Source organism: Panulirus ornatus, chromosome 9 (genome assembly GCF_036320965.1).
Source record: "Panulirus ornatus isolate Po-2019 chromosome 9, ASM3632096v1, whole genome shotgun sequence".
Classification (NCBI taxonomy): Eukaryota; Metazoa; Arthropoda; class Malacostraca; order Decapoda; family Palinuridae; genus Panulirus; species Panulirus ornatus.
In genome coordinates, this window is record NC_092232.1 from 25353116 (window position 1) to 25376431 (window position 23316).

Below are 23316 nucleotides of genomic sequence, written 5' to 3' on the forward strand. Positions count from 1 at the left end.
CCTCTGAAAATTTGAAAATTCATATTTTCTAATGGATATCATCGGAGTTTGTTAAATATAAATCAGGTGAATTAATCTGAAATCCTCAGGAGTTTGTAAGAGAAAATGTTTTGGGAAAGGCGAAAGGAGGAAGAGAATTCCACTGCTTCACTATCGTTAGAGTATAGTCTCCAGTGACAACGACACGCCATTCATTTAATATTTCTACGTTGCTCTGCTGTTTTCAGAGTTCGATTCTAATGTATATAGAATAGAAAAAAAAATCATTTCATCCTTATATGAGATGAAAAATCTCTGAGAATACTTAGTTCATGATTGGTCGCCTGTAAATACCGGGTACACACACATCTGGTTATACGTAGGATTCTGGGGAAGCTGAATGCCACAATGAGAGGACATCACGTAAACTTCAGTGCGGCAGAGGATAAGGGGAGCAATGTACATATTTAACAGTGCTTACGACGCGTTTTAACCAAAAGGTAGCGTTCATTGCGAGAAAATAGACTTACAATGGACCAGTCGTGTGCGTTGTGTTGTCAATGTGTATGACACGGAGGGATTGTATGTTTGAGGACTGAAACCCAACGGCCAACGTGTGGGTGAGAGAGAGAGAGAGAGAGAGAGAGAGAGAGAGAGAGAGAGAGAGAGAGAGAGAGAGAGAGAGAGAGAGTAACCTGACCAGAGGAATGAAGCTTGACAGCTAATGAAGAGCTGGTGGCTCACTGCTCAGCCATCGTTAACAAATCGACACGTAGACGGGTAGTACCAGCAACATACATCCTTGGTCGGTGGCTACCAACCACATAGAACATAGAGAGAGAACCAGAAACATGAAAACAGTCACCGCAATTTTCTTTATCAGATGACACACATGCTGTGCCTGGCACAGCTCACTCATAAATGCATGGCGGAACTGTTTTTACAAGCAGAGAGAATTCATGAACTTACCACATGAAATGGCAGCGAGCATGTCATCACATGATAATATAGATCCTACAAACATCCTGTAGACATATATCATAACTTTCCAGCTATATAAAACATGAAAATATTATCTCTTAAAGTAAGAAATCTATGCAACTGTCAAAAAAATCTGCTCGTGTATCAAGCAAACATACAAAGACTGCATAAACAGCATTCCATCGTCACATCTCGAAACAATGTGCCAAGCTCACACTCACACCATCGTGGCTGAGCTCCCTGGCCACTTCAAGGTTCCTCTTCCAACACACACACACACACACACACACACACACACACACAAATGCACCCAGGTGATTACACACAACACTTCCTCTTTTTTCATTTCTCTCTTCCTCATCATTTGTTCTTCATTCCTACTTACTCATTACTCATTTATCTTTGTCTCATTCATATACTTCTCAATCTTGTGTTACTCTTCAATAAACCTATTCTATTTCCCCTCGCTATTGTCTTTCCCTCTTCTTTTCTCCCTCCATCCGCTACGTATCTAGCGAGAGAAGGTACTGAGTGATCTTCCCGTTACGTCCACCCTTCACCAGAACACAAGTGAGCAACGGTCTTACTTCCTTCAGGGTAACTTGACGAATGATTTGCCAGACGTCACAAAAATATCTGGAATGTCTTCATGTTCCTCCTCATGAGTATGCCACTAGAGATGATTACAGGATTTACTTGTTACTTTTACCGTCATATTGTATGACTCATGGTGCCCCGGAAAAATAAATATCATAGTGCAAGACGGTACAACCTTTGCGTATGATGGCCTGGCCTTTGACATGAAATTTAAGGGTCAGGTCAAAGGTCAGCCCATCGTACCTAAGGATCGTACTGTCGTGCTACAGTCATACCGTCGTGTCCACGAAGTTTGAATGAGATTTGCGGAAAAAGATAATGGATAATACAACTTTGGCAGCTTCGTTATACACGGTATCCACTCACCTCTCCATCGACTAGGCTCCTTCTCACAGATCGTGTACCAAAATACTCATTAACTTTACTATCTATACTGTGTCTACTAATATTTAGCTTAATTCCTTAGCAGTCCTCTTCCTAGTAAAGGCGGGTCGCCTCTGCTGATACCATCCTTCAAATTTTTCGACCTTATGCCGTGTAAGGGGAGCAAAATACATATACGCTAGGCTTACACTGATTGTTCATGTCAATAGACGTCTTTCCGCCACACCAGTTGATCATTATCAGTAGATGTTATCTGCGCAGTGCTAGGCTTTCACTGACTTTTCGGATGCTCCTGTTGCCTCCGGACGAACTTTAGAAATGAAGTCATGATCTCGTTTCGTTGCATACTCCACAGTCTTGGTCATATGATGGTCAAGTGACTGTAGAACGGAGGTCGCTACTAGTATCCCCTGGCACTGTCCCTTGCCCTTTTTGATGTCCCGCTTTCTAGTACATCCTGGTGACGGGAAGAATCTTAATTCTTGAATATGCCAAGGAATGTTTAACGCCGATGTGGGTTTTGAGAGAAACTGAACCGCCAATGAAAAGATCTAAATAACTGATTTCCCTTTTTCACCATTTCAATGTTTACGTGATAGGCATACAAAGTTAAACAAAGGTGTACCATACACAAACATATTCCTTATCTGAAAGGATGTGTAATCAATCACGATTTATATGAAATGAGGGTCTAACTTGAACTGTTCTGGCAAGAATAAACTCTCATCACATTTCTTCACGTTACATCACCTGGTAACCGTTTTTATGACCACTCTCGTCCAAGTATAACATCCGTTAAGTTATTAAAACCACTAAATCCGTAAACTGTTAGATCCGTTAATTGTCAAATCCGTTGAGTCCGGCTCTGCCCGTCAGTGTGTGGTGCCCCCCACGGCTGCTGGCCTGGCGTTGCGGAAACCATTACGTAGTTTCACATCAGGTATCCAAGCACTGGGCCATACTTCATGCCTCAGCAATACCAGCTAACGGTCTCTTAACGGCTGCATATGGTACTGTTCATCTGTTAACAGTTGTATATGGTGGATGTTCATCTGCCAACGGCTGCATATGGTGGGCGTTCATCTGCCAACGGTTGTGTATGGTGGGCGTTCATCTGTCAACGGCTGTATATGGTGGACGTTCATCTGCCAACGGTTGTGTATGGTGGATGTTCATCTGTTGACGGCTGTATATATGGTAGAGGTTCAAACGTTAATGTCCGTACATGATGGCTGTTTATCTGTTAATGGGTGTATGTAACGGTGTTCAGTGTTGCCATAGGAAGGATACTTGCATCATGTGGAGTACTTCATCACTGCTATAATATGGCATTAAGATATTATGGTATTAAGATATTATCTTAATATCTCACAGCTTAGATTATGCATCAAAGTGACTGAATTAATGGCTTCCTGCCACTGCCTCTGTGGCTGCATAGAGATACTACCATGGCAACTGGCCGATGGATTTTGTAGAGGTTAAAAGTCTTGAGACTCTAAAGTGAACTCCAGATTGACCAAAGAATTTGCTTGTGAGAGCATTACTAAAAATGGCATCACTCATACGCTAGACATGCGTGCTGGCGTTCAGATGGTAACGACTATAATTCGATGTTGCTCACATTTGTTAGTCTCAGTAAAAATTCATTCTTGAGAACCTGACACACATGCTCCAACGGACAGACACACTTATGCATAGAAGGTTTTCCTAATAATGTCTTCAGCACTATGATACAACCCTTGAACACAATGTCATGACCCTCTGGCCTGATGGTTTGGTCTTTAACCTGGCTGCCTTAAGATCAGGTCATATGTTACGCCATCGTACGCAAGGGAAATATTTGCCATCGTTCTCAAGGGTCAATTACCATCATCTTAAATAAACTATAAGTGCGGTTTGTAACCTTCCTTCCAGCCTTTGCTAAGCCTATCTATCTTTTCATAATTTCGCGCACACTGGAGATGACATTCGGAAGATGAGGTCATCATCTTATAGCTTCAGACACCTCCTTTGTCTATGAAGGTACAGGGAGCGGGGAAGGTGCAACCGTGTCTAATGATAATATGAAGTCCAGTACAGTACTTCAGCAGTTCATGATGCTCCCTGGGTCATGAGCAGCAGCAGCAGCTGCTGCTGCTGCTGCGTGCCTTATATTACTATGCAAGACACGTGTCGTTACTCGTCTACTTTAGAACAGACCACCAAGCCTCCTCTAAAACAGCACACCACCAGTCTACCATAAAACAGTGTAACACCACTCAAATCTACGAGAGCACACACAGTCTGCTCTGGAACGGTACACCACTGATGTACTCCAAAACAGCAGACCATCAGTTTACCCCAAGACAGTGTACCGGTCCACTCCACAGTATCACTCAACCAATCTACTGGAACTCATTGTACCACCAGTCTACCCTACAAGAGTAAAAGAAGTGATAGATACATGAGAGGACTTTATAATGCAGTTGCGAGGAAATATATACATATGGCAATAGTTTCGAAATTCTACATTCAAGAAACAGCTGCAGATATTTCGCAATGTGTCTGTGCTTGAAATAACAAAGAACAGAAAATATATACATACGGTAAAAGTTTTGAGGTTTTATATTATAGAATAACAACAAATATTTCATGAAATAACTGTGCGGTATTGTAATAAGAAGTCACAAATACTGTTCCTTCCAACAAAAGAGACAAGATCGATAGGAATTTCTATGACCATAAGAACATTCAAACGAGCGTTGCGAAGCATCCTACTGTGCGAAGACAGATGTGGGTCACGCTAGCTATTTCACGCTCATATGCCGCCATTTCACGCCGTAATGACCTCTGTGCCGGCGCGCTCTGGCGTAACAAACTTCGCATGACTGATTCGAGCTATATCTCCTCGACTCCTTTGCTGGTAACTGCTTCCTTCTACCCAAGGTATTGAAAGTGAAGATAAACACAAGCTCTAGCAAAACGCAAACTAATAGAACATGAATAAAAAAGAATAGATTTTGGTTCAATAACGGAGTCACAGAACTCCAACCACTAGAGAACAAGACGAGACTGAAGAAGCACATATTGCGACCTGTTGTGGCTGCCTGGGATCGTCGCAAGCGCTTCTGATTGCCAAAGTGGCAAGGTGGGTATTTCCCCAGTGTTTGACGGTGAGGCAAGAGGCGAGGACAGCACGTATGAATCAACGTGAATGGAAATGTGTGTAGGTAGAGGAAAAGGATGGGATGCACGTTTGGAGCTGCGGGTAAGATGGACACACAGGAATACAAAGGAATTCGAAGCTGTTTCTGATGGCAGAAGAGATGATTAGCATAGATCAGTGTGGTAAGAGGAGAAATGAATACATATTATAAAGAAAAACATGAACTTTTCATGTAGATAAGAATGCGCAAATAGTGTCGGTCGTGGTTTTGAAGCGAAATATTTATTGTCTGTTCTCAAACGTATCTATGGTACTACCTTCAACCACCGTAACTGGTATATCATTCCGTATGTTAACAACCCTGTTGAAAGAAAAAAAAAAACTCATTTGAGGTAAAAGTTTGCCCACGAGAGTGTAACCAATTTTTCGAGTGAAATCAGAAATCTTATGTAAGTCGTTAGATCGAGATAATTCGAGGACTTTGATGATTAGGAATGCCTGTATAAGATCATCCTTAACCTTTCTTTTTTAATTAATAGATTGAATAGAAGAACGAGTGTGAGTATAGGACACTGTGTATACCCCGACAACTTCTCTTCATCCTACCCCCTCATCCATCTCTTCATCCTAGTCAATACCCGTCACCTCATCCATCTCTTCATCCTGGCCAATACCCGTCACCTCATCCATCTCTTCATCCTGGTCAATACCCGTCACCTCATCCATCTCTTTATCCTGGTCAATACCCGTCACCTCATCCATCTCTTCATCCTGGTCAATACCCGTCACCTCATCCATCTCTTTATCCTGGTCAATACCCGTCACCTCATCCATCTCTTTATCCTGGTCAATACCCGTCACCTTATCCATCTCTTTATCCTGGTCAATACCCGTCACCTCATCCATCTCTTTATCCTGGTCAATACCCTCCACCTCATCCATCTCTTTATCCTGGTCAATACCCGTCACCTCATCCATCTCTTTATCCTGGTCAATACCCTCCACCTCATCCATCTCTTTATCCTGGTCAATACCCGTCACCTCATCCATCTCTTCATCCTGGTCAATACCCGTCACCTCATCCATCTCTTCATCCTGGTCAATACCCGTCACCTCATCCATCTCTTCATCCTGGTCAATACCCGTCACCTCATCCATCTCTTCATCCTGGTCAATACCCGTCACCTCATCCATCTCTTCATCCTGGTCAATACCCGTCACCTCATCCATCTCTTCATCCTGGTCAATACCCGTCACCTCATCCATCTCTTCATCCTGGTCAATACCCGTCACCTCATCCATCTCTCATCACGGTTATTACTGATCCTTTCATCCTGAACACCATCCACCCTTGGTTATATAATATAATTCTTTAACCAACAGATGTATCATTGAAATCCCGCCCCATCTACCGTAAGAGACATGTAACATGTATATATCATAAATGGTTTCTATAAACTGGATAGTCTTGTCATATCTGTAAACTGCTTTTATATGGTCAATCAACAAGTTAATGGCAAACGAACCGTTGACAGTTGCCGCCAGATGCTAGATAATACACAGCAAGAGTGACTGACACCACCGTATGTCACACCCCCACTGTAAACAGTGTAATACGTTTTGACCGCTTAACAATGTGGTGACAGATAAGGTTGACAAATGCTGCCAGATGCTAAATATGAAACACTGGACGCCAACGGAAGTCGTATTCTCAGTGAGCATATTTACTTGATGTCTTTATTTTTCTTCGCCCATTGTTCTCGAAGACGTGAATTACACGAAAGCGCTATGGATGTTTATTTTGCGTATGTTCCTCGTTGTTCTCAGCATATACATAGACCATGCGTATGTGTGAGGCCTGGTTGTAGATAAGCGGATCTGGTTTTATACATGACGCCTCGAGTGCGGATGGGAGCAGATGAGGCTATTTCTTCGTTTGTTCCTAGCGCTACCTCACTGACGCAGGAAATGGTGAGCATGTGTTAAGATATTTTCTCTTGCAGGCTGACACGGCACGGGCAACTGAGGCTTGTGAATCGTCACCGTCAGGAAAGCTAACCGTATATATATATATATATATATATATATATATATATATATATATATATATATATATATATATATATGTATATATGTATATATATATATATATATATATATATATATATATATATATATATATATATATATATATATATGAGGAAAAAACGAAAGGTTGTACCGTCGTTCTCAAGGGATTCAAAATGCTGTAGCTACAGCGAGTCGGGGACAGCTGTCCTCACCCTGTACAGTAAACGTTCCTCGATGCTCCGTCTTCCAGGAGTAATATAAATCATTAGGTACAGTGTGTGTGTGTGTGTGTGTGTGTGTTTCATTTTGAATGAATATATGAAATGAAATGAATAACGGTTTAGCCATCCGACTTATAATATACAGTTGAGGTATACCAGACATTACAGAACTAGGTGATCATGATAGTCACGAGTTAACTACACATAGAAGAGCTTCGGATTAGTGCGAGCTGGATCTTCCCATACTATGAATAAGAACATAGGTGAGGTACATCTAGATGGACAGGGGCTGCAGACATATAAAGATGCTTACAACGTAAATAGCATGGCTTATATACGTCATGCATCCGGGTGAATACTAGGCGATGAGTAGTTATGGTAATACAGTTGTTGACATGCCACATCGCCAAACAGAAAACTGTGCAACTCGCAAAGCAACGCACTGGTTCATGGACTGTTTATGAAGTTGACAGTGGTAGGTATAGGACTGTTCTGACATCTGTCTCCTCTAACTTTGACTGAAAAATTCGATTGTGGTGACGAACATCGGTTCATGGCGGAGGAGCGGGAGGGGATGTGTGTGTGTGTGTGTGTGTGTGTGTGTGTTCCTTACGTGACCGTGTCCCCCTAATGGCCCTCTGGACAATGATCTCTTAATACCTGGCCGCGGGCGGTATCTCCACGTTCCTGACTGTTGAAGTGCTGGAGGCGCCACGCACCAGCAGGCACGGCCAATGAGAGGGGGGAGGGGGTGCAGGGGGTACATCGTTCCCGGGCCCGGGAGTTTCCTGGGATCTCAGAAATTTTTTTGCATATACTGAAGACTAGCATTCCACCCCTCTCTCATCTTCCATACCCTTTTTGCCTTTACAGCTCGTGGCATAAAACCGCAGTGGATAAAACAGGATGCCTAGTGAAGTGGACCCGAAAGAAACTTTGTACCCCCGTATAGAACTCCTCTCAGAAGCCCTGTCAGCAGGCTGGAGAGAGAGAAGGAAGAGAGAGAGAGAGAGAGAGAGAGAGAGAGAGAGAGAGAGAGAGAGAGAGAGAGAGAGAGAGAGAGAGCCCGGCTGCAGGATAAAAACTGTACAGGAGTGAGCGCGCCCACCCCACCGTGCTCAGGTTGGTCCTAGGCCTGGGGACCAATACAACAAGCGTGCAAAGACTGTCATCCCCCCCCCCCCCCCGTGGACCACACAGGCGAACCAGGACCCTCCCAAACAGAACCTTTGCCCAGCCCCCAACAACACCACTCACTCACTAGATTTATCTCTCCCTCTAAATTCTCTCTGCCCCTTACCCCTATACAATCCCCCTCATAATTTCCCCTTACGACAATTACCTTAGTATTATCATGCTTTTCCTTATCACTTTACCTTTCCCTTGTACCATGATTTCCACTCTGCGCTCTTTTTTACCTCGCAGTACATTCTACTTTCCTTTTCACATATTCCCCCACTTTACTTCCTTACGACAATAATTGCTCCCCCAAGCTCGCTTTCCTTTTCAATATACTTTCCCAATATACCGTCATCAATACTTTCTTTAAACATACTTTTTTTCACGATTCTTTACTAACCGCCATACCTTCAGTCGCCCACGATGATCTTGTAGAATACTTGCCCCTTCCACTAGTCACCCATCCTACTATAAGATATTCTGTTGCTCCTGTCACTAAACTGCTCCATCGCATTATACTCTCATTCCACAATAGCTTTCCCCTATGAATATGCTTTCTCTGCCACCATAGGCCTCCTTCCTCTAACAATACTTTTGTTCCCACTGGAAAGAAACTATAAATCACCTCCTTTGATATACTTGGTGTACCATTTTTATGCCTTAATCTGTACTACTTTTCGTACAAAATCTCTTTCGTTTAATTTCAACCTTTTTGTAACTCTGAAACTTACTAGTTTGAAATTTCTATTCTATCTACCCGTCGTTTTGCTTTATTTAAACCCTTCTGACCAACAATCTTACACTTCTCATGCAACCACTTTGTACACAATTCATCGTGCGTCTATGTAGGATACTTAACGTCTTGTCATTACCTGACGAAAAATATGGTATGATATATATGTATATATATATATATATATATATATATATATATATATATATATATATATATATATATATATATATATAATGATAAAATGCGAGTTTATATTTCAGTCTCTTCTAACATGTACAGTACCACACTCGCACCCTAACAGAAGAGGCACTTACCTGACAATATCTCATGAGTGTGTGTGTGTATGAGAGAGAAGACACTCCCACAGAACTGGTGAAACAGTTAGGGAAGACCGCTGGATGAGGTCACGCCGTCCACTTCATCTTACACTGCTGCAGTACAGTAATCACAGGTCGATAATACATCAGCTGCACTCTTGTTTTTTTCTTTCAAAATAACATGTCACTGGAAATATATGAAATGTTCAATTTCTCACGTGCAATGTAACACTGAAGTCTTTAATTTCGCGTCTCAACAGCTTTAGAAAATGTTATTGGGCTACCTTGTTGCAGAGGTATCCTAGGCTGCCACACAACCATTTTCTACATTTACTGAGACACTGTGACCCACTGGCCCTCTATCCACACGTACAAAAAAAAAAAAAAGTATCTATAAGCTTACACTAGTTTCTTGTTTGGGTTTAAGGCTATCAACTGTCTTGGTCATTAAGGCCTTCACAAACTCTGTGCATGTAGTCTTTGGCTCCGCACTGGCAAACAGAAATTCAATTTCACCGTAATTCTACCGCACGTGCTTTATCGAAAAATTAGCACCTTTAAACAGAAACTATCAGACAAGAGGATAATCGCTTATAGATTAAACGTGGTCAGTGTATAATACCCTACGCTTCCTGTTTGTTTGTGCTATAACGTATAAAATTTACATCCTCGTTAATTCGTATAGTAATAGAGCATGTTTGTAATCAAGTGTAATTTACATAATTTGCCCTTTTTGAGGTTTAACAGCTGCAATTCACAAAGGCATACTTAGTATTTCTATGGAAAACGTCCCATTTCTTTTCTGAAAACAAAGCTTCGCCTTTTTCACTAACGCGCACTTATATCAGTTGATACTCTATTGTCATGCATATTTCACCACGTCATGTTCAAATTTGCCATTATTTCATATATTGTCTACAGTATAAATTTACAATTACGTTGCGTGACGTGAGCGTAAGAATTAAGTTTAGAAGGGCACAAAGGAAGGCCAGATATTATGCAGCGGTATGATCACCCGAATGATCATACAGTTTTTCGTCGACGAACCGAGAATTGCTTGAATTAGTCGTATGACAGACGAAATTCTTATTTGAAATAGAAACACGTTACCGCTTGTAAATATCATGTAATTTTGCCCTTTTTCATGTTTACGAAAGTATATTCACCACTTAGCCATCCCCACTTACGTCATTTATCTATTTTCTCAGCATTTATCTATTTTCTCAGCTGGTAACACATACGTAATCTACACCGAACAAACACTAATGGACCCCGTGAGAGAACGCTGTGTGTCACCGTAAGACAACTGTAGTTACGTACACTAACAACGGTCGGTCACCTTCAGTCGAGTACAGGATACCCAACAACATTCACCCGGGTGGAGGGGTTGATTGGCCTTCTCACTGTATACAGCAACATTACCGTTGCTCACTGGACGGCAGCAAGGAAAATTGTCACACTAAAAAGTTATGCGCCAAAACTGAACCTAACAGACGGATATAGCTAAAATTGTGACATTGTTGTATGCTGCAGGTTATCAGAGACTGGTGGTCAACAAGACAGAAATTATTCCTAATGCGTAGAGTCCAAAGGTTTCATGGTTGGTAACTGCACTGGGTGAGTCGCATAATGCATCGTTCATCCTCCCCATCACTAAGACTGTCAAGGAGTCCAGTAAACAGGGTTATTTATACAGATTGCATTGTATAACACATTCTCCCATTAGGATATGATCAGAGATCTATCCACATCGTAATACAGGATAACTGAGTAAAGGCTTGTCATATTTTCTTGTTTGAATTCCATAGCGTTTCATAGATATTATATACAATCGTACTAAACTAGACAGAAATCCGTATTGTATTTTGGGACTGATAGTGCGCATGTATTTAGGTTTTGCTGAATAGAATAATCAAATATTTTACAATACACACATGATGGGAATGTTGTTACATTTACGTTGATTTTTTTTTTCCGAATTCCGTGTGAGCAACTCATACATTGGTGTTAATATTTTAAGGTGATACATCAGGTAAACAGAAAAAAGATTCCCTTGTAGCCACTTGATATATGTCAAGAATAACAGTATATATATATATATATATATATATATATATATATATATATATATATATATATATATATATATATATTATTGTTTACATAAATGCAACGTCGTTTCCTGGAACCTTACCTGGTTAAGCATTACTGCATATTACATTTTTGGATTATGTTAACACAGGAGGAATATTTCAACAATTCTGCTCCATTGCGTTAACGGTAAACATGATTCGACCCTGCAGTCGACCAAAAGTCTGACCCCCCCTTTTTTTTCTATCTAGTTCTGAGTTTAAACCGGGCATTACACAAGGTATGAAGTTTTTCAGAGTGGAATTAGCCTGTTATTCACAGCAGATACTACCTTGAACTCTCTCTTTCATAGAATTTTCTAACTTCTGTTCGTATGTTGTCCTGTCTAATTTTACCACAGTATATTCCATTCACCCACTATCCATACTATGAAAGAATTTCTTTACATTTCTTCTTCCAAATTTCTTATAAGTTTATGTTATGGCATCTGGTTCTTCCTTATTTACATTTTTCGAAGAACTGCATACCACTGATAACATTAAACTTGTTTAAAAACTTAAAGATTGTAATCGTCACCCCTTTCTCCTCCATTCCGTAGACAATTTTATAGCCTATTACTCGTTACTGTAAATCAGCTCACTTAATTCTGGTACCATTTTAGTTGCCCTAATTCTGCAATTTCTCTTTCATGTGTCTGTTAAAATGCAGTGACCAAGCTTAAGAAGCATATCCTAGTTTTGGCATATATCGGATATGAACAGTTTGATTCCCTTGCCCATGTACAGTACCTCAGTATGATTCAAACATTTGCCAACAGAAAGTACTGTCGACTCCTAAGTCCTTCTTACACTTTCGTCCAGCTTATTTCCTGACAAATATATTCGTGTCGTGACCTTCGTTTCCTGTGGCTTATCGTCTTTGCTTTTAATCGGGTTGAATTTCATCATCCATGTATCAAACCACCTTTGAAACTGTGTATATCCCCTTGTAAATTCATTCAGTCTACCATTCAGCAAATTATTTCTTATGCTTGATCTAGTTTGTTAGGGTAAGCCTCTGCTATACAACTCAGTTTCTAATAGGCAGTGATACAAATATAATCGTAGCTGTTGATCCAGTTTGGACCTTACGACCTGTTCTTAAAGCACTGGTGCGTGTGACAGACTTGTGCCAGTAACGGACTAATCTCTGTAACGGAGTAGCACTTATCTGTCTCGGACCTACAGCTGAGCCTGAGCGAACTCAACACGACATCTTACGTAGGTCAAAATTTCTTGGGTAATGACATTTTAGGACTGCAAATACCTGAGAATTTTTCGTTGAATCTTCATGCAAAGGGAGAATCTAAAAATTTTCGAATAATCTTAACCGTATATAAACTATATACAGCAACACTACGAGTCATGCTCTACCGTGTTACAGCAAAACGGGTTTTGAATGACGAAAAAATCATGTTAAAACTGCCTACACAAATTATGCTTCTACGACATTTTCAGCAAGTTTTACCGCACGCGTCACACCATTCCTACAAACGTATTATTTTCTGTGTCGTTACCTTTCTGTCATGATATAATGTTCTAAACTACAATAATTTTAGTACAGAGCTACGTACACTGAACAAAACGCACCAACTAGTGTATAAAAAGAATTAACTGTGAACCACGACACTAGACAGAATCAGTTGATATATAACGCTGATGACTCGCATTTCCGAAAAAAAAAAAACACGTCTATTAAGCTGTTATATATTTAGAAGATAGAAATATTTGGTAAATTATATGGGAGGGTATTGATTGAGAGGGTGAAGGCATGTACAGAGCATCAGATTGGGGAAGAGCAGTGTGGTTAGATTTGGAATTTAGTTGCCCTATCGAGTTTTCTTTATAGATGTCTTTTGAAAATAGTGAAAAGCAAAAGATATCCTAGTTGCATATGATCTGGATATGAAGTGATCTTGCATGTAAGTAGCCTGTAGGATTAAAATATATGTGCGAAGAAGTTGTTACGAACTACTAAAGTCTTTTACATTTGTCACTTATTCCGAAGAAAAGTATTCGTTGTCTCCTCGATCTGGGTTATCGCTGGGTTTTATGCTCCATTTTTCTACCATGTTCATTGAACTGTTGTATGCCTGTAAATGTCATAGTTTTACATAGGCAATATTCTTTGCTGATGATAGTGTTGGGAAGCTCGCTTTATTACGACTGATATCTAAGGCAGTGATTACATTAAAATCGAGTGATCCGGGTTGACCTAGCTTGTTTTAAAGTGCACTGTAGGTGAAGGTACAAGACTTGTGCAGTAAGCGTAATCTGTAACGAGTGGTTGTCATCGATTGAGTGAGTCTGTGGCGAAAACACGAGGAATCTACGTGTTCTAATTTCTGGGAATGACATTTTAGGGATGGACCAAATGAACGGAATTATCGTTAGAGTCGTGGGAGGGGCAAAATTCGAACTAAAATTTTGGAATTCACGAACATTAACTGAATACGCAAAATAGAGTGCTTGCAGTACGTGTTACACAAAACGGTTTATGATGACGAGAAGTGCATGTGAAACTGCTACGCAATTAGCTGTTACGAGATTTGCAGAAGTTTTAGAGCAATCATGTGTTGACGTATTATTTTCGTGGTAAGACTGTGTGCTGAAATAAAAGTGTTAAGACAAAAGGTGTTTAAATGTTTCACATGAATTATGAAGAGGAAAGATTGACCAAAGAACATGGCCACTGGAAACGGTGATGAAAGAGACAATACTGGGGGAACACGAACTAGAAAAAGATTTTGATGATCGAGGCGCTGAACTAGCAGGTTTCGAAAAAAAAAAGAAGTATAAGTGAATTTAGGAAGATGAATATGGAGAAGCCAGACAGTTGGTGAATGTTAGTATTTCTGGAATGGGATATGTGAGGAGCAAAAGAATTTTCATAATGTGACTATTTTGTAATTCTGGTTATTGGACTTGAACATACGTAATGGAGTGTAGGTCAGCATTCTTTGATCTATTCCCGCTTCCCCTTCATCGCACGTCGGAGACAGGAACAAAGCAAATGATCGGAACAGAAACATCAGGTGGAAAGAGGCAAGGAATTGGTGAATGTGTATTTCTTGGTATACAGGTTGGAGCAATGATGTTCTTAACAAGGCATTTGGCGTCCAGGGTAAACATGGATACTGCAACTGTACGTATGTATATTCAAGGTAGACTATTGTATTAAGTTATCCGGGGGTTGGCCATTCTTCGTCCTTTTCACTTGCGCTACGCAAAGCGGGAATGAATGCAAAAGTATAATAAAAAATAAAATAAATATATATATATATATATACAAAGCAATTCACGGTAATCTTAAGGATGTAGTGCCGGTGATATTTTCAACGTTGCCGTTACTTCTGGCTTAAAGTCTATTTAACTTCAGATACATAAAAAGCAAGTTAAGTCTGAATTGTTGTGGAAACAGTCAGTATGACGTAATGGATAAGGATTGTGGTCAAGCACGAGACTTACGCTGTTGTGTGGTGAAGTGTTGCAAGAATCTTAAGCATCCTTTAGTACATGTTTGTTAACCACTAAATACGTTACCACTACATTTGATAATATTCCGCATAAACCTACAAGCGTTTATAGGAGTTACCTCAATATATCACAATTTTCTCGCAAACATCAAACTATTTTCAGCGCTGGTCGATTCTACTCAGACTTCCGAAATGTTTATATCACCCGTGAAAAACATGTCAGTATAATAATAACCACCAATTTAGATATCCGTAACACGGGGAGAATTTGAGAAGGCTTTCAGTTGCCCTTCACCGCGCGCGCTCCCAACACCTGTTTCCCTTCAGCCCTCCTGGCTGCTGCTTTTTTTTTCCCCGTTACCTTCCCATTATCTCCCAGTGTAACTAGATGATCACCACATTCCTCAAATTTCCGCTGGATAATTAGACCTCACTGGAGGCGATGAGAGACATGCGTCCTATAAGGGGAACTCGCAGACCTTACTAACCTACATCACACCCGCTTTGGAGTTCGCGTGTGCCGCTACACGTTAGCTGTGCCAGTTTCATGCCCCTCGTGATGCCGTCGTTGTTGCGTGATGCTTCCATTGCCCGATAATGCACCTTAATGCCAGCTATGAGTAACGTCATTACTTAAGGTCAGTAGGAACTGCTGCTAACGCTATTTTATGCGTGGCTTCATCTCCAGGTACTTTCATGGTGTTTCAGAGTTTAGCTGCAGTACAAATAACAAGTGGGACGTCTGCATGATTCGCATAATTCTATATATTCTCGCTGGTAAAGATTAACATAATTTTTTTCTTAGTCTCTTCTGTACCCGTGTGTGAGCACTTTTAGCTGAAATCAGGTACCACAGTCATTGCTTGTGGAGTGTGTGCGCCTACCGAGAGGTCACGGTCAGAGAATCACTCACTCAGCAGTTGGCAGTTATATAATTATTTGATCATCGACCGTTGTTTGCTGAAACTACGGTGATTAATACCTCGTCTACCTATAATGTCTGTACCGTTAATGACCTTTAGCTAAGATGAAAAAAAGTTGATGTAATAAAATGGTCACAGTTACACAGTTACACTTTTGTGGGGACAATTTCAACACACTAACGACAGCTTTCAACCCATTTGAAGGACATGAGACGTGTGCGTGAGGTGCTCCAGTCCAAGGAAAAGATGCAAACATCAGCTGGCGTATGTGAACCAGTGATGTGCGTCACTTATGACGTTGACACTCATGAAAATCCACACAGCCAGAAAACCATCATATGTGCAAGTGGTTATTTATCATTTTTTTGTCATTTCTTTCCTGAATAATTTGTCTTAAATCTCAGCATCAGACATATTTTTCATACTGAAAACTATTCTTGTGTCGAAATGTTGATTTGGGACCATTTACTCCTGTAATAAAGTTTTCAATTGATTATGTTCAGATTATTTCATAATTATTCGTCTCGTGATCATCTGCTCCTTCTCAGCTGAAGAGAACATTGTTATATTTCAGTTTCAAAACAGATTTTTTGCCTGAAATATACACTGAATTATTACATATATCACTTCTATTTGTAATTTTTATTCAGTATCAACTTTATCTTTCAGGATGAAAAAGATTCGAAGATCGAAATGTTTGTGGACCATTCAGTTCCATTGATTTTAGCTTTGAATCAATTCTATTTGTCTTTTAAAACAATTTCTCCCATAATTATCATTTGATATCTGTCGGCCAAATATAGCGTTTTCAAATATCTTTAATTGATTCTTCAAGCCTAGAAGTCTTTCATTATATCATATTCCAATTTCTAAACTAAAAGTTTTTGGCCTGAAAAAATACTCTGAAATGGTTCCCAAATCTCTCGTCTCTTCTCGCAAAATAAATCTATTTCGAAATTTTAGTTTGTAAAGTTGTTTATGGTGAATGAGATTCTAGGGTTGAAATAATGTTTTAGGATTATTCACTCATATAACCGAAGATTATTTCATCTTTTATGAAATTTTTCACATCTGACAACAACAGAACTGCGTCGTAATGCTTCTTACACTCTCACTTACAGGAGACCCGGGAGGACCTCTACTACTACTACCCCCACAAAGCACACCTTTTCAACCTGCCAGAGTGCGCTACGCAGCAGGTAAAGTCTCGCCGTCACTCTGTAAGATCCTGGCCCACTACAGCGTCCTTTCCTGCCTCAACCACCAGCTTACCCCATCTTCCTGTTCTAACTTTACCCCGTCTTCTGGTGCCTCTGCTTATCTTACCTTTCCAGGCCTGTTTACCAACGGGTCGAGTACCCTCTGGTAGGACATAAAGCCCACCTATCACTATCACCTATCGACTTATCTTACCCCAACCTTTAAGCTCTTAATCGACGTTATCACAAAGTACTTATATATATATATATATATATATATATATATATATATATATATATATATATATATATATATATATATATATATGTATATATATATTGAAATAAATTCTCACCTTTTTTTTTATCTTAACTTTACCTCAATTTAGTCTACATCTCCAGCCTTACCTCTATAACAATGTTTTGCCTTGGATGATTGATAACTTTGCTCATTGTAAATAAATTTCACTTGTTGTGTATCTTAACATAATACAACCACAGTAGTTCAGTTCTCATGAACTGCTCGCTTACCACGTAAACTGCTGAACAATTCATTCAATCGTGGCCAGTCTTTCTAAACATTTGTCTCACTATATAACCTATAATGTAGTTCAATCACTGAGGCCCACCAGTCCCTGGATCCTTTGTGCACTCTATCCTTTCTTGTCCCAGCGTCCACGGGATGGATAGCAGTGCACAATATATTAACAGCTCTTGCGGCAAGATTCATTTACCTGCCACACATCCTCTCCGTGTTGCGGATATCTAAATTGGTGGTTACATTTATAATGCCACACATCCTCCAGGCTGACTTTCCGACTCCTTCTGCTCATCTTACATTTTTACCCAGCCTTAGTTTACTTCCCTTTACCTACACTTAACCAAACATGTTCCCATAATATCAAGATATTTTCCACCTACCTCCAGTTTTACCCATCTTCTCTTATAGCCTCATCTCGTATGTCTCTACTCCAAGCTTACCTTACCACCCTACCCTCAGCTTTACCTTATCCCTAGCTCTGCCTCCACCTTACTCCTACATTCTTCCCTCTGCCTACCCTCCTTTCATCTACCCTCCTCTAACAGACCTTACCTCCACCTTCCCCCATCTATCTTCCCCACCTGTACCTAACCTTCATCTACGCCAGCTGTTCTTACCTCCCACTCTTCTCTAGCTTCATCTTACTTTCATCTCCTTTTATCTTCCCTTACTTTTCTTTTGAATTCTTGCCTTACTTTTATTTACCTCTTACCTTCCCTGCCTTCTCCAGTCAACCCCATCTTCCCCTGCATCATACATGTTTTACATCGAACATAAACGAGATGACTTTTCTCAGCACACTGAGGAACTTATTTCTTTTGTACGCAATGACTACTCACCCCACAAGCTCCGTTTATTGCACTTATAAACTACTATTATGACGTAAGAACCTACATGCACACTTCGTTAAATAATATTCTTGTCCATCAAATTTGAAAGGACCTAATCATATAAATCCTTAACATGAACAACACATTGACATATTTTGGTTAGCTGCACCTGATCCATCATTTCCTGATAATAACAAGCTAGGCTTCTCCCTCACCTTCACTGTCACTCCCTCATTCTGTGTATTTCACCATATCACAACATGGCTTAGCTGCCTCCCTCCCCTCTGACCTTCTGTCTGGTCCGGCAGGTGTGTAACGCGGTATACAAACGCCTGAACTTCACGCAGCCGCTGTGCCAGTGTCCCGCGGGGAACGACCCGTGCAGCGTCTCCACCCTCACCAACGACCAGCGAACCATCGAGCTCTCCATGGGCAGACCCGACACCCGGGTGGGTGGACGCGGGTGTTGCCTCATTCAACTCAACTGTACATTTTGTTGTGTTATTCCTAGTTTTCCATTCTTGTACTGTGTATTTTGAGTCTTACTTTTAGATCTATTTTTCGTTTGGATTTTGTTTTACCCAAATGTGCAATAACAATTCTGCGAAGGCAGCATTATCTGTACCACCACACAGAAACTTCAGCTCTGTCATAAGACCCTTTCCTCGTACAGAGTTCGTTTAGCATATTAGTACTTTAATGTTTTTGAACTTCACTTTCCATTTTTTCTTTCTGTTGTTTATCAATATCTTTAATGTTATGCTAGACCAAAGCCGGTGCACGATAATCCATGACCTTATGCAGGCCAAGTTTATCAGGAATTCTGAGTCTTTTTTTTCTTTAAAGACGTCTTAAGTATTTGTCTTCTGAGTGCAATAAGTTATGTTTGGGAGTTACTTTGAACCACACCGTGTAATAGTTCTATGTCCTTTCCGTTCTCCTCACTACTTTCATAGCACGTTCCACCATCTAGCGCTCCCGTCTTCCTCTCTCTGTACCTTGGAATCCCCTGACACTATTCATATTCCTGGCCGAGTTCCTCGTCTCTCAAGAGGCCCTTCCAGTACTGAGCTCTGGCCCTTCCAGGCGACGACGCTAATCAAGACGTGCGAGCCGGTATGGACCGTGAGGGACTGCCACAAGCCTCGTGACTGGTCAATCCTCGCCCTTCAGAACATCCGGACGGGCAAGGCTCATTACCTCGTCATCTGCAAGTGCCCAGAGACCTCCAAGCTTGGTGAGGAGGACCCACTGGCTGAGGGAACTGGGATGGGAGGGTGGGAAAGGGGGATTTACAACAGAAAACAAGTGAGGGACAATGGGGACTTGTAACTGACAAAAGAAGAATATAGACCATAGACCATAAGGGAATGAATGAAGCTTTGGTGAATGACTTTTTTCACTTATATACAAGACAGCTGCAGGAGGGTAAGATTTAGTTTATCCTTATTTACACACGCCACACAGAAAGTTTCTGTCTTAAGTAAAATATATCCGCTGATAACTACTCATACATACAATATCGGAACAATTTAGACTAAATGAAATTCTGTCATTTGATATGATGCAGCGTCAGTGGCCAGAAGTGTCCCTACAGCTGAACTGCTTAGGGATCTATCCCGAAAACAAATGATGTTAATCTGGTCATGGACCGAGGATTGGCAGAAAAGCTGTTTCCATAAGAAAAAACTGTTGCCTGCGTTAACACGCAGTTGGGCCCTTCCAATGGTAGAAATAAGCACAGGTTTTCCTTCTGTTTCCGCCGTACATGTCATATACTCTTATGTTTCAATTGGATTTCAGTATATTTGTTATGCTTGAGATAAAAAGACTCATCTAGACTTCCTATTTCTAGACGATTTGTTGGAGACCAGGACTTTTAAATCTTACATTGTGTGTACCTCCAACGCTTATCTCTAGTTCAGTTGTATGGTGATATGGTGGATCTTTGGGCAGCAGTAGATTAGACGAGTCTTAGACACTACCATGGCATCACACATTACCAGACCCGTCTTGGAAGAAACACTGGAGACAGATCTATAATGACTCAAGTTTATGGAGTGAGGGTGATGTGTATTTGTGTGAGTAAACATTCATACCAGTATTTCTCTGTCTCTTCCCCACCTTACCTGGACGTAGAGGGCCCCCTCAACCACAGCCAGCCGTCCTACGCCAATGTACCAGGCATCCGGGTGTATGGTATGATGTGCGTCACCACCAACTATCGCCGCGTCAGCCGCCATGTGGCAGGTAAGTCGCAAGGTAACATGCACACAGAAGCCTTACCGGGTTCCACACTCCATAGTTATCGGAGTGGCATTCATAAACTAAATGGTACTGATTTGCAACAGTAGACAGATTACTCTGTGGAATAGATGGTCAGATTATTTCTTCGTTACAAACTGGAAAAAAAAAATATATATCCGTTTCAATCAGACTAGCTCTGCTATACCATGTATTTCTACGGCACGACACAGGTGAGACAGAGGAGACATTCCCCTGGGGACGGGTGTCGCAGGCGTTGCTGGAGGGACACCTCTTACGGGACCTGACGGACGAAGGAGGACCTTCTCCTCACCCTGCCCACTGACCTGTGACCTCCCCCCAGCCCTGACCACCATGACTAACGAACACCCATGTCTGACCCCAGAGAGACAACAGTTATTTGACATACGACGAATGCCTATGGTAACCTGCGAGAGTCTGACGGGTGATGACACCTTGTCTAGTTCATTGGAGGCAAAAGCTCGAGTCTCTAACCTTCCAGAGGCCCTGTCGTTATTTTTGTATTTTTCTTTTTATCTTTGTTGAAACATGGATAAGAGGTATCTTTTATCAGCTATGTGTCGGACTTACGTTGATCTCTAACCATACTGGTGGGAGCTGCCAAGCTTCCTGCATACGTCCGCTATATTTACACCACATTAACTCGTACGATTATTCACATTGTAGAAATTTATCCAACTGTATACACGCTGTTCTTACATTCGTAGGAGTAAATGATGCTCATATATCTACATGTCTATATATTGATTCTGCATTCAGATGCATGTATGTCTATCTTTTATCTATATGTATTTAGTGATCGCAGTTCGACATATATGCGTACTGCTCTTGTGTTTATGTCTTCATACAGTCCTGTCTACACTGGCTCACACATCTACATAATGATGAGACGTCCTGTGTCTCTATACATGTTACAGACTTCTAAGAGAAAAGAAATTCACATATCCATGTGTCTGTATGCTAAACCTACTTCCATACACATACTGGTCAGACGTATGCATGTCTGCCACAAAGACTAGGAATTTGTCCGTCTTATAAACTACTAAGTCAACATGCTCATATGTTACTCACATTTTGGTATCTGTACAAAGTGATCATTGAAGACCATACTGGGCTCATATTTCTTTACACAAGTACCTTCTTAACCTGTCTTCCATAAGATGGCACGCTGATTGTTGATCCACTGGGAATGTTTTTAAGGGTAAGGTCCCACCACTGAACACTTTCAGTTGGACTAATGACCGATGGCTAACCACGGGTGCGCGTGAATAAGGCTCTCTCTGCCGGGTATGGTCTGGGTTCTCCTGGCATTTGAAATTCAGTGACATGAAAATTGTTAGTTGTTACATTTAACTAATATAAACTATTTTTTTTTCTGGAAAAAGTATGAGCTTATGTAAACTATCCCAATGTCGAGAAACTTTGTATTTACCTTCTTAAATCTAACGAATTGTAAGAAAAATCTTCATCACTTACAGCACAATTCTGAGAGATGGTGTACTATATGATGATTCTCCTTCATGTATGCCCCAAAACATTATAAAAGGTCATGGTTTCTTCTTAAGACATATGATAAGAATCACGATAACAGGAGCCGACTTGAACATGTTTTTTCCTTTAGCATAAACAAATGCAATACGAACCAGTACTCACTCTATGGAGTTCTGTCTCCATAAACATACACATATAATGCATTTGTAAACAATAGCATTTAGTAATCATTCTTACTTATTTCAACAACTGGTTAAAACCTCAACTAAACACCATTCTGTATTTCAGATTTCCGTGAGTGATTAAGGAGCTGTTGTGTTTGTGATGTGTGTGCGTTCATTGTTATAAAAAAAGATGTTTATTTGAATAGACAGTAACAGATGTGGATTTTATAGTTAATATATGTCTTATCTTTATCGTCGATCCGTGTGTATATAAATATTTTTGTTATGATATGTTGCAGCAATATTCAAATCGAGATAACATGTTTTTCCTCTAGTTTTGTCCATTGCCAAATGTACAAAGTTGTTGAAAATAAAATTGTTTATGAATTATATATGGTGTGAAGATGTTATTTTCCCGACTATTCAACAATATCTAATTTCTTACAATCAGAACTAGACTCTTTTTAGAAAGATTCTGTTGCCACTAATCAAAATATGCATTAGTAACGATGTAATTACTCCATACAACCTTTTAAGCACAGTTCTGTCCTGGAGACCACATAATCATCACAAAGTCTACTTTCCAAAGGCTGGGAGTGTTGTGCAGGTGACGTAATTATTCGTGGAAAGTTATTCCACATCTACATACATGAGTTTGATTGGCCTAC

At 40.5% G+C, this 23316-nt stretch overlaps 2 protein-coding genes across 5 annotated transcripts in view; one reads left to right on the forward strand and one right to left on the reverse strand.

Annotated features, from left to right (window-relative positions):
• The window catches only part of LOC139750282 (glutamate receptor ionotropic, kainate glr-3-like), a 144228-nt gene extending 133275 nt beyond the window's left edge, over window positions 1–10953 (reverse strand). For 2 of the 3 annotated variants that reach the window (XM_071664878.1, XM_071664877.1), the window contains exons 1-2: window positions 10797–10951; window positions 9607–9796 (exon numbers count right to left, since the gene is read on the reverse strand). The gene's annotated coding sequence lies outside the window, so the exon portion shown is untranslated. Of the gene's footprint in view, window positions 1–9606; window positions 9797–10796 lie in introns of all 3 variants that reach the window. The other variant, XM_071664879.1, reaches the window with a different exon arrangement.
• The window catches only part of dsx-c73A (doublesex cognate 73A), a 94304-nt gene extending 71264 nt beyond the window's left edge, over window positions 1–23040 (forward strand). The window contains exons 2-6 of one of the 2 annotated variants that reach the window (XM_071664885.1): window positions 17259–17336; window positions 19016–19156; window positions 19794–19944; window positions 20847–20957; window positions 22773–23040. In XM_071664885.1, coding sequence (XP_071520986.1) covers window positions 17259–17336; window positions 19016–19156; window positions 19794–19944; window positions 20847–20957; window positions 22773–22786 — 495 coding nt within the window. In that variant the 3' untranslated portion in view covers window positions 22787–23040. Of the gene's footprint in view, window positions 1–17258; window positions 17337–19015; window positions 19157–19793; window positions 19945–20846; window positions 20958–21184; window positions 21589–22772 lie in introns of those variants that run through there. The other variant, XM_071664884.1, reaches the window with a different exon arrangement.
• The last annotated feature ends 276 nt before the right edge of the window (window positions 23041–23316 follow it).